This window comes from Phyllostomus discolor, chromosome 8 (assembly GCF_004126475.2).
Source record: "Phyllostomus discolor isolate MPI-MPIP mPhyDis1 chromosome 8, mPhyDis1.pri.v3, whole genome shotgun sequence".
Taxonomy (NCBI): Eukaryota; Metazoa; Chordata; class Mammalia; order Chiroptera; family Phyllostomidae; genus Phyllostomus; species Phyllostomus discolor.
The window spans coordinates 66459166-66471342 of record NC_040910.2 but is presented as its reverse complement, the minus strand read 5'-3'; the positions used below and the strand labels follow the sequence as shown (position 1 = coordinate 66471342).

General features: G+C 44.2%; 1 protein-coding gene across 6 annotated transcripts in view; it reads left to right on the top strand.

Annotated features, from left to right (window-relative positions):
• Positions 1–12177, top strand: part of ARHGAP44 (Rho GTPase activating protein 44) — a 180999-nt gene that overhangs the window by 114352 nt on the left and 54470 nt on the right. For all 6 annotated transcript variants that reach the window (XM_028534442.1, XM_036032963.1, XM_028534445.2 and 3 more), the window contains exons 5-6: positions 2882–2993; positions 5161–5237. In XM_028534442.1, coding sequence (XP_028390243.1) covers positions 2882–2993; positions 5161–5237 — 189 coding nt within the window. The remainder of the gene's footprint in view (positions 1–2881; positions 2994–5160; positions 5238–12177) is intronic.

Here is a 12177-nt window from a genome sequence, read left to right as displayed (position 1 = left end):
TCTGAGCTGCTTAGGCTCCACCCTTATATATAGACAGGCACCGGAGATCACCAGACATCTGAAACCTAGATACCAAGACAACTGGGAAAATAATACAGAAGTAAAATCAGGAAGAAATAGATACTACATGGGGGAGGAGAAGATTTCAGGAAAACTATGACTTATGCTTTCAAGAGAGAAGAAAAAATAATGCATTTATTAAATTAAAATAGGATGTTAATAAAACTATTTCTATAGTGAGAGATCAAAAGCAAGCTGATAGAAATGAAAAAATATGACATTCTCAGTAGATTTGGAAAGTATAGAAGAATTTGGAAAAGAGAGCAAGAAGATGACCACAGGGACTGAGAAGCAGAGAAATAATAATAGTAATAGTAATAATAATAGTAGTAGTAGTAGAAGTAATAATAATAATAATATTATCTGAAAGTGTTCCAGACGTGAAAGACATGTTATTTCTATATGTAAGGACCCACTGAGCTAATACAGTAGAAAAAAATTAAACCTATGCCAGGACTCACCAGTAGTGTGTACTAGTGACAAATCAAAGATTCTACAATCTTCTAGAGAAGAAAATTGTCACATAAGAGGATTAAAATCCATATACTTCCAGACTTGCCAAAAGCAACATTGGAGGCTAGATGATTATTGGGCAATGCCGTCAACCATATGGAGGGATAGGTGATCTGCACAGAACTCACTACCCTGAGCATTGTAAGGGCACAGGACAACGTTGTGACGTGAATCTTTTCAGAAACAGACACCCCACCCAGTGTGTCAGGAAGCTGAAGCCAGATGTGCTCTGTGATGTAGGAGTAACCAGGAAAGGGAGACAGAGACTGTAGGAAACAAGACATTCAGCACAGGGCAGAGAGAACAGGCCAGGGAGTGGTGAGGGAAGGCTGCAGGAAGACAGCTGTGCCCAGGGATAGAAGGCAGACTCAAGCTAGATTGACAACGCAGGTGTGGGAGACACTGATTCAAGAAGGTGAAATTCATTCGCATCAATGTAGTTCGGGGTCTTAAGACAAGTTAGAAAAGTGGCTGAGGATTTTGAGTTCCATAGTTGGGCCCATGGAAAACTGAACAAACAAATGAAAACAAGGCAATCATTAACTCCAGAGAGAACAAATAAATGTGTAGGAAAGACCACTAATCATAGTACACTACCCAGCCTTACTCCAAATAGCATATCTTATCAAAATGTGTAAATTCTAAACATCTGCTGATATGAATTAATGGTGGTAGGGGAAATGTAAAGATAGCTAAATCCTCATTTTCCATAGTTGACAGTTGATAATTATGCTTACAATTAGGAAAAAATGTAAGAAGTAACATTAGAAATATGGAGGCAAGTAACAGAAAAGTCAGATTAAAAACACCATTAAAAAGCTACAAAGATAAACTCACAGCCTGGGAGCTGACATTTATAGCAGATATGAAAAAGAATTTGAATCCCCTCTGCGCCCACATACGTATATCTGTAAGTATGTGAAGAACTCCTACAAATAAATTCAAATAACTAATCCCAATACAAAAATAGCCAAAGAATATGAATAGTCACTTCATGGAAGAGGGATCCTGAATGGCCCAAAACATAAAAAAGATACTCAGTCTCACCAGGAGTCAAGGAATGCAAATTAAAGCCTGGATGAGATCATATTTTGTATACACTAGTTTGGCAGAAATGAACATTTCCACCAGTACCTGGGGTGGGCAGGAGGGCAGAGTGGTGGGAACTCCTGTTTGCACCAGTGAGGGTGAAGTCCAGTTTCGAACGCAGTTTGGCAGTCTCCAGTAAGGTTACAGGTATGCACGCCTTCTCTCCTTTGCATTGAAAAACTCACACATGTGACAGGAGACTGTACAAGCACACGTGCTGTAGGCCTGCATGTTCCAGCCCCAGAGCATTGCTGTCATGACCGGGGGAAGGCTCGTAAACGGTGGTGTACTCATGGATGGAATTCTGGATGGCAAAACTATCTAATTCTGTGTGTCGGGATGGATATGCCCCAAAGATAATGATGAACTTAAAAATCAGGTCATAGAAGGATAGATTTGGTGTGAAACCATTATGTAGACTTTTTAAACTAAGTGATGCAACATTATGTATTCTGTGTGAACACACACATTTAGTAAGAAGTGGACAGTATGGCCAGGAGAAGTGTGTACTGACTTCAGAATAGCAACGGCCTCTTCTCACCCTTTATTGATTTGTAAAAACTTTTTATGTGAGTTTCAGTTAATGTGGCACCACGAAAAGGGAGGGCTGCCTGGATGCCGTTCAGGGGGAAGTAACACCTTTGAAATATATTCTGTCACCTAGGAATATGGTATCACTTTCTACTCATTCAGCTCTTTTTTTATTTGGTTCTTATTAATACACTTTGGAATGGTTTTTTCGTTCCAACTTTACATTGGATAATTGTCTGTTCATCCTGTTTTTATGGCTTAGGAGAGGTTTGTGTTTTTTTTTTTTCTATTTGAGCCTGTTGGAAAAAGACCAAGTTTTTGCTATGTGTTTGAAGGTGTTGGTTTATCCGAGCACCGATTTTAGCCAATTTCTCCAGTGCCCTCGGGGGAAACAGAAGCATCTGGGGATTCCACGTGTGTGAGTCTCTTCTCCCCACATTGTTGCCATGTTTCCCTCCATGTCCCCTTTACCCCATGCACACTGTAGGTACTCAGCATCATTTAAAAAACCTGATAACTTCGGAAATGAAAATGGATGGAGCAGGTTGGTCCGTAGGGCACCGTGGCACTCAACCAGTTTATTAGCACCGGCACATGACAGTGTACCTGGCCGGGAGGTAAGGCAGTGTGACGCAGTGGCACCATGCCCTCCAGGGTATTCAGTGTGGATTTTTCCCCCCTGTCGCAGGAAGATGCTGAAACTCTGTGGAGAGGCAGAGGACAAGCTGGCACAGGAGCTGATCCACTTTGAATTGCAAGTGGAGAGAGATGTGATCGAGCCCCTATTTTTGCTGGCTGAGGTAAGCAGTGGATGAGACCAGGCCTGAATGGGCAGGGAAGGGCTAAGCAGTGGGCCCTGCAGTCGCTCCACTCCACTCTGGTTACTGTGGCTCTCCCTCCCCCCTCTCTGTGACACTGCTTCTCATCCAGGCTACGATGCAACCACACGGTCAGGATTGCAGGATTGCCCGACAAGGTAGCCCTTTCAGTGTTTGCTGTCCCCCTCCTACCCACTTTCCTCTCTGTTGTCATTCCAGAGGGCAGAGCCACAGCTGGCAGCATCCCCGCCCTCTCCACCAGGGTCACCACTGCCACCACCCCAGCCTGCCACCCATCTCAAATCTGCAGTGAAACGAACAGCAACCCCTCCTTCCAGGAGACTGGGGACCTGTATCCCAGAGATTCTGAAAGGTCTCTTGCCATTGGTTTATATAGGTCCCTTCTCTTGGACTTTAAAGAACACTAACAAAACTCTTTTATTAAAAAGAAACCTTAATGTTTATGTGTCAACTTTGCTAGCTCCAAACAAGTAAGAAAGGAAATAGTGGAGGAATTTTATTTGTCCTGAACATGGGAACTCTTCCCAGTTGCCTTTAATTGCTCATAGAAAACCTAGCTGGCGCTGTCCCACAGAACTGCCTGCAACTATGGAAAGGTTTCACATCTGCACAGTTCCACAGCTGCACAGTTCCATGACTGTACAGTTCCCCATCTGCACCTCTACACGGTTCCTCATCTGCACAGTTCCATAGCTACATAGCTTCACATCTACACAGCTCTACATCTGCACAGCTTCACATTTTCATAGTTCCACAGCTCCACATCTGCACAGTTCCACAGTTGCACTATTCCACATCTGCATAGTTCCCCCTCAACACAGTTCCACAGCTGTACAGTGTGGTAACCACCAGCCTCCTATGGCTTTTGAGCTCCTGGAATGCGTGTAATGTGACTGAGGAACTCAATTTTATATGATTTTTGTTCATTTGAATTTAAGTGGTATAGCCACCTGTGGCTTGAGGCTACCATATTGGACAGCATACACTGGACCATGTCTGGTTTCCTTTCTGGACCACCCCCAGCAGCTCTAGCTACCCTGCCGCTGTTTCTGGGGTAGAATGCATGGGTAAATAACTGCCTTAGTGCCTAAAAGCACTCAAGGAGAAAACCTTAGATATGAGTCTTTGATATGGACCAGCTCTAGACTCCCAGATAGCATCCTGTTACGGTCATGCCCAGCCTAGAACATTCAGGAGAGACCCTCTGTTCCTCATAAAAATGGTCTGGCATGCCAACTAACCCCAAGCAGATCCCACAGACAGTTGTGACGTGGGTGCTGGGGTTTCATGTATGACCAAGATGCCACTGTGACTCCCCAGCTTTGCCTCTGGGCTCTTTGATGATGTGGGGCTACCCCAGATGCCTAACCTTCTCCTCCCCATTGGAAGTCTCTGCACTCACCATTACTCACCCCTGCCTGGAGGAGTGAATTGAAAGCACTCACAGCACACTGGATCTTCCTCACATTTTTCCTTCTATAAAAGCCGCAGCCTGAGATGACTGGTTTAATTATGGTCAATTTTCCTTTTTAAATTCTCACATCCTGCCCCAATTTTGCTGGGCTTGGAACCAAAAACCCTCCCTTGGAATGTTCAGTTAAGCCATTTTTAGAAATAAAAAGATAAAAAGAGCATCCACATACAACCCCTATGGAAGAACTCCTCAGAGCCGAGAAAAGCCATGGTAATGTGTATTTATTATTTACTTTGGAAAAAAAATCTTATTTCTATAAAAACACATCCTAATTGCATTGCCCACAGCATCTTAGGCCTCCTGAGACCTGTTCTTGTCATTCTTCTGCTGTCTGTTTTGAATTAGGTCTGTGTGTCAGATCTGCTTCCTCCCCGCCGTGGGCCCTCGCGCCAGTAGAGAGGAGTAGGACTGATGCCCTGGCTCTGGCGGCTGAGGCAGCAGCAGGAGTGAGGCTAAGCCTCATGAGCTGGGGGTGCAAACCTCCAAGATGGTTCCTGGTGATGTCCAGTGAAGAAAGTGCAGGGTTTAGCTCAGGAAAAGGCTTCAAGAATTTGAATTAAAAATTCAAATAAGGATTGTTGTGTGGCTGTCAGTAGTTCTTGAAGAATTTATCTTGAGCTTCAATTTGACTGTGTCTTTCATCTGTCACTACAGGTGGAAATCCCAAATATTCAAAAACAGAGGAAACATTTAGCAAAGTTGGTGCTGGACATGGATTCTTCACGAACAAGGTAGCATAGGGCATATTCACTTTCATTTCTGCTTCTTCTAAGGAATAGTGGTCCTGTTTGGGGTGAGGGTAGGAGCTCATTTATGGCTGTGTGTATGTTTTTATTCACCAAGTTTTTCTTAACACCCCTGCATGTCAGGCACTGGAGATAAGAGCAGGGGGCAGAGATATGGGTGCCCCACTCTCATGGAGCCTCTGGTCTGGTTGAGAAGTGGACACTAGACAAGTGAGCATGCACACTAGCCAATTTCAGGCAGCCGTGAGCCATGTAAACATAGCACAGGATAATCCTGGGAGGGGATGTTGGGGAAGGGGCAACAGCATTAGGCGGGGATGAGATGACTTACTGGGAACAGCAAAGGCACAGGCCCTCAGATGGAACTAGAACAATGCGTTCAGGGCACTGAACAAGGGTCAGCGTGGCTGGGGTAGAAGGAAAGGGGAGGGTAGCGGGATCACAGACCACAGTAGTAGGATGGATGCTGTGTCCTGTCTGTAGTGAGGGGGGAGTTTCAGATTCTGGGGACCAGTCTGCCTTTTCCTGAAGCTGGCAGTGCAGGTATGTCGATTCTGTAGCCATTCTCTGAACACCTGAGACCACTATGAGAAAAGTGAAGTTCCACCAGGGCGACTCTCTGCACCTGTCTCCTAGAGTCCGCCAGGAAACTCCTGTCACAGCTGGGGAGTGCCAGAGGCTTTGAGATGGCTTTTACTGTGGCCGGTGTGCACCAGGGCTGCACATATGTGCCTCTTCATTGTTTATAATGGTGTATGCGTGTTTGCTTAGTCTGCAATGGAAAGAATGCAGGGTCATGAATATTAACATGGATTTAACTGTTGGGCTCTACTTTAGGCCTGTTGTGGGTCAATTTTAATAATCTCTGCATCTTGTTTTAATTTTCTTGAGAAAAAGAAACAAAAACAATGTACTTGGGCTCAGAGATGTAGGACAGAGTTGAGAACTAGGAGTCAGAAGTGAAGTACCAAGGTCAAGGTCACCTGTTTTCTAGACCTATTACATTGGCCAAGTCACTTAACCTCCCAGACTAGCTTGCACACCTGTAGACAGGTAGTAACAACATTTGTGGTTTCCCAGGGAGGTCGTCTTGTATGTCAGATGAGATGGTGTTTATCACAGCACTTCCCAAGTGCTTTGTGCAAGGAAGCTGCTATGTAACTAGGTGGGACACTGGAATTCTGCCTCTGGACCAATAAAAAGTATTAGGCAGTCCCTCCAAACCAGAAATAACATAGTTTTGATCTGCAGGAAAACAAAGGTTTCTTTAGTTAACTTGATGTTTCCCAGACATCAGTCCACTTGAATGATTTTTGCCACTTGTGCTTACACATCTTTGAAAAATTGATTTCCTTTTTCAAAATGAATCAAACAAAGAAATATTGCAGCACGATCATAAATGGAACAGCAGTGTCTGTTGCCAGAAATACCAAGTAACCATGAAAGTGAACAGGATGAAGCAAAGCCAGTGCTACTAGACTTTAGATCCTCTTGCCTACAGAAGGCTATGTTCCAGAAGCTTGTCCCTTTTGTTACAAAGGAAGAGGAGGAGTTGGAAAGTTGCTGTAGTGGTTCTGACCCAGATCTGAGGGTCTCTCTTCTGTGGACTTGGGAGAATGGAGAGCAGATTGCATGGCAGTATTGTCTTAGGGTTACTTACTGCTGTGTTCTTGTGCCACATAAAACTGCCTGCCATAACACCTGTCCCGTAACCTAATATGGGACGGGGTTTAAGTCCCATATTTTGGGAGGCATGTAAGATGACTGAAGAAGTGCTGGCTGTCCCGGTATTTGGAGGGTAGTGGACACCATGCTCCTGGGTTAGCTGAGTGATTTCCTTCTGTGGGGACCTGGGTTTTTAGCCCTGAGGTCTCATCTTTGCTTTGACGAGGAAGACCCCAATGCCCAGCACAGGGCTTTGGGTCAGAAGGGTGGCTGCTAGCTTCAAAGTTCATCATCACCATCGCCGTTGGTCCTCTGGTGAGAAAGAGTTTCTCCTGGTGACCGCCATGGGCAGTCCAGTCTTGTGCTGTGTTACCCATGGTGACAGCAAGTGCATCATGGAGGCTGAACCTCAGAGAAGTGTCCTTAGGGACTTTAATCCATGACTGAACAACTTTTCCGTATTTTTAGCTCATCCTCTCTTGTATATTAAAATGTGGTAAGGGAATCTCTACCTCCCCTCTCCAAATTTCAATTCAGACCTACAATTCTTTTTTGTTTCACACCAAAAAAAATACCCCACATCCTTTTAGATGATTCTCAGGTAAACCTGATTTGTCTCCTTTATCATATTGGTGGTTATTCACAGCCCTCTTGTGCAGTTGTGAGTTTGAGAGTAGAGGATTGTTTTGGAGGGAGATGACTGGCAGTTCAGCCCCTCAAAAACTTAGTTACCTTCCCTTTGGGTCTCTGCTTCAGTAACTGTGGTGGGGATCCAACCCCAGGCCTCAATTACGGATTTTCTTCAGTTCAATTTGTAGGCTTCAGAATGAGAGGGGCTCTCTTAACAAGAGGTCCTCTTTCTTCCCACTTCAGTCCCAGACTAGAACCATTGCAGCTGACTTAATACATCTTGTAGGACCTCACTGAAAGCCACAAGCAGCAGCCAGCTCACCCAGCCTCCTGCCCTTTCACCCAGCACCCCACTCGTAGCAGCATGGGGCCTGCATCCTGACATACAGCAGTGAGAGTGAGGCCAATGCAGTGCTCTTGAGTAGCAGGGATCACCAGCCACTCTTTTGGAAAGGCTGGGTTCCCACTGCCCCCACCTCTACCCGACACAACTTCCCCACTTAGCAATTTTGCACGTGGTAGATTCTATTCCTGTGTCATCCTCCTTCTGGTTACCAAAGCTTTCTTTAGCCCTGTTCTGTCTTTCATGAACTACACTATCCACACTAAACAGTGTATTCTAGGGAGAGACATGCTCTGGAATAGGGAGAAACATGCTCTCCCTTTGAAGAAAGGCAGGATCTTTTTGTGTATTATCCATACATCTTGATCAATAGTCCTGTGACTGGATCTTTGAAATCTAGCACAGCTCTGGGGTTACTGTCAAATCCAACAAATTTATCCAATGTTTTATTTAGGCCAAAATCTAGTGGGTACATTTCCCACTATTCAAGTAAACCTGACCTCTCTGCTTCAAAAGACAATTACATAAACCTTAATATCCTCAGATAATACTGAAGCCTAGAAGATGAGTAAAAGATTGTACATGAGAAGAGTGGAGGTAAACTCAAGGAAGCTTTATGCAGACTCAAAAACAGTGAGTTGCATTGATATGAAGTGAATGTGAATGATACACAAACGTCTTTTCTGCTGTTGGTTTGGTTTGACAATGGTTAAAGAAGGAACCCCAATTGCTCCCAAAGTCACCTCACTTTTTCAGGGACATATATCTCAAGGTGAACCCCCTGGGTCCAGGACACTTTATGTTTCTGCTGTACAACTGCCTCTGGGTCCTACTGCTGGGGACTAAATTGTGTTTCTTCCCCACCAAAAATTCTTCCATTAAATCCTAACTGCCAACATGACTATATTTGGAGATAGAGCCTTTAGGCAGTAATTAAGGTTTAATGAGGTCCTATAGGAAAAGGTAGAGAGAGGGAAGAGACAGCGCCCTCTGCTTCTCTCTGCGAGCACTCAGAGCAAAGCCCTGTGAAGACAGGGTCAGAGGGAAGACTGCTGTGGGCCAGGCAGAGAGCCTTTGCCAGAATCCAAACCCTGCTGCGACCTTGATCTTGGACTGGTGACCTCCAGAACTGTGAATTGTTTATGCCCCCAGCCTGTGGCATTTTGTTATGGCAGTCCCAGCAGACTAAGCCACCTACTTTCTTTGGAGGCAAGTGAACTAACACAAGTAAATGGAGAGTTTGGGGGAGCATGGTGGGCAGTTCCTGGAGTTAATTTCAGGGCTGTGGCCATTCTAAGTATCCTGGGCCTGGCGGCAGGGCCCCTTTGCCACCAGGAAGATCCCCCACCCCTGCTTCTTTCTGCACATAGGCTGCCTTTCCTCAGGTCCATTGTCTGCATGCTGACTCGATGAGCCTTGGGCTTAGGTCTCTACAGCGTGAGCTCTCTCTCTTTTGCTTCAGTTGGAAATGTGTAGAGGAGGGGCTTCACTTGCCTGATTGTTAGTGATGAGCTACTTCCTCGGCCTCACAATTGGCAAGGTGATGAAGGGCGGGCATGGGCCTGGCTGGCCTCTGGTGCCCTCCCCCAGACCACAGGCTGGAGCCTTGCAGACTGCAGAGCCTTTGGCCAGCCCCTGAGAGCAGTAGAGGGGCAGAGCCTTAAAAGTCAGGGGATGCTGTGACAGGGGGATGCAGTCTGGACAGATGGGATAATGAATGTCCTACTAAAGAAATGTTCCTGTTTGGCTCCCAAAAATTCTTCTGCACTTCTTGTTGCCCTGAACTTATCTTGCATCTACCTTTTTCCCTCTTCTCCTCGCCCTTGACATGTCTTCCCCTTATTTCTGACTGTTTTCTTTCCTCAGCCTCCGTCAAAGCTTGTATTCTGCCTTCCTCTCCCCCAGCTCATGTAGTGACAGCACCCCTCCCAGAGAATGAGGCTGTCACAACAGCTACTTCAGTGGGAACAAATGACCTTTCTATTCTTCAAATGTTAAAGCTCAGACTCTTATTGGATAAGAATCCCTGTTTCTTCTCTTGCTTCAGAATCCCTGTTTCTTCTCTGAACAGAGCAGGACAGTTCTTGAATTTATTTGTAGAACAACTGACTGAAAAGGCCACCAGACCTTGAAGTTCATGATTAATGTCCTTTTCCTAGCAGATGTTGCCTAGAACAATTTTTCCAAGCTTCCTCTGATATTTTGTTATGCTATTACCACAAAGAGACCATTTTGGGACATCTTATAATATCTTATAATTTTATAGTATCAAAATAGATTACTTATATATTACAAATAAAATTCCCTGTGAAGGGAGGGGAAAGTTGTATGATTTTTAACTACCATGTTATTCACTAAAGGACAGAATTGGCAGGGAGAGGATAAACAAAAAAAGAAAGAGATAAGTTTGGAAAATGTCTTCACTTTATATACATGTATTAAATATAATTCAACTTTTTAAAAAATCCAATCCAAATCTATAAAACCATAAAAATCAAATCAGTGTTTATACTCACCTGACTTTTTTTTTATACTCATATATAGATTAGTTGTTTTTTCCTTCAGGTTGCCAGATGGCAGCTGTAGCCTGATCACACAATCTGTCATGAAGGTGTATTTATTATCTGAGATTTAAATCACAGCCACAGCATCTCATAGTTTATGAGACAAAAAAAGACTACCGGCCAAGATGGAGGCGTAGGTAGATACACTTTGCCTCCTTGCACAACAAAAATAAGGAAAATAACAACTTTAAAAACAAAAAATAACCAGAACTGCCAGAAAATTGAACTGTATAGAAGAAGTCCAACTACCAAGGAGTTAAAGAAGAAACATTCACCCTGACCAGTGGGAGGGGCAGAGATAGGCAGCTTGGGTAGAGAGGACTCACAGCAAGGTAGTGGCTGGAGGACCTGGTGGTCCCACATTTGTGTGCAGATACACTGGGAGGAACAAATGGGGAGTGAGACAGACGGTACAACCCAGGATTCTAGCATGGGGAAATAAAACCTCAAAAACCTCTGGCTGTGAAAACCTGTGGGGGTTGCAGCAGCAGTAGAAACTCCCAGTCTCACAGGAGAGTTTGTTGGAGAGATACACAGGGTCCTAGAACTTACACAAACCTGCCCACCTGGGAATCAGCACCAGAAGGGCCCAATTTGCTTGTGGGTAGTAGAAGAAGTGACTGAGAGCCAGCAGAGAGCTGAGCAAGTGGCATTGTTCCCTCTGACCCCTCCTCCATATACAGTGCCACGATGCAGTGATGGAGGTGTTTGCCCTCTCCTGAAGAATACCCAAGGCTCTTCCCCTTACTACCTAATAGGTGCACCAAGGCAAAAAAATATGGCCCAAAAGAAAGAACAGATCAAAGCTCCAGAAAAAAATAGAACTAAGTGATGAAGAGATAGCCAATCAGATGCAGAATTCAAAACACTGGTAATCAGGTTGCTCACAGAAATGACTGAGTATGTCTCAAAATAGAGGAAAAAGTGAAGGCTATGCAAAGCGAAATAAAAGAAAATGTAAAGGAAACCAACAGTGACAGGAAGGAAACCAGGTCTCAAATCAACAATTTGACCCAGAAGGAAGAAAGAAACATTCAACCAGAACAGAAGGAAGAAACAAGAATTCAAAAATATAAGGACAGGCTTAGGAACCTCTGGGACAAACTTAAACATTCCAACATCCGAATCATAGGGGTGCAAGAAGGAGAAGAGGAAGAGCAAGAAATGGAAAACTTATTTGAAAACATAATGAAAGAGAACTTCCCCAGTCTGGCAAAGGAAAGAGACTTTCAGGAAGTCCAGGAAGCTCAGAGAGTCCCAAACAAGTTGGACCCAAGGAAGCACACACCAAGACACATCATAATTACATTACCCAAGATTAAAGATAAGGAGAGAATCTTAATAACAGCAGGAGAAAAGGAGACAGTTACCTACAAAGGAGTTCCCAGAAGACTATCAACTGAGTTCTTCAAAGAAACCTTATAGACCAGAAGGGGCTGGAAAGAAGTATTCAAAGTCATGAAAGGCAAGGACCTACATCCATGATTACTCTATCCAGCAAAGCTATCATTTAGAATAGAAGGGCAGGTAAACTGCTTCCCAGATAAGGTCAAATGAAAGGAGTTCATCATCAGCAAGCCCTTATAATATGAAATGTTAAAGGAACTTATCTAAGAAAAAGAAGATGAAAATACAAATAAAATGACAACAAACTCACAGCTATCAACAACTGAACCTAAAAAAAAAAACATGCAAAAAGAAACTAAGCAAACAACTAGAACAG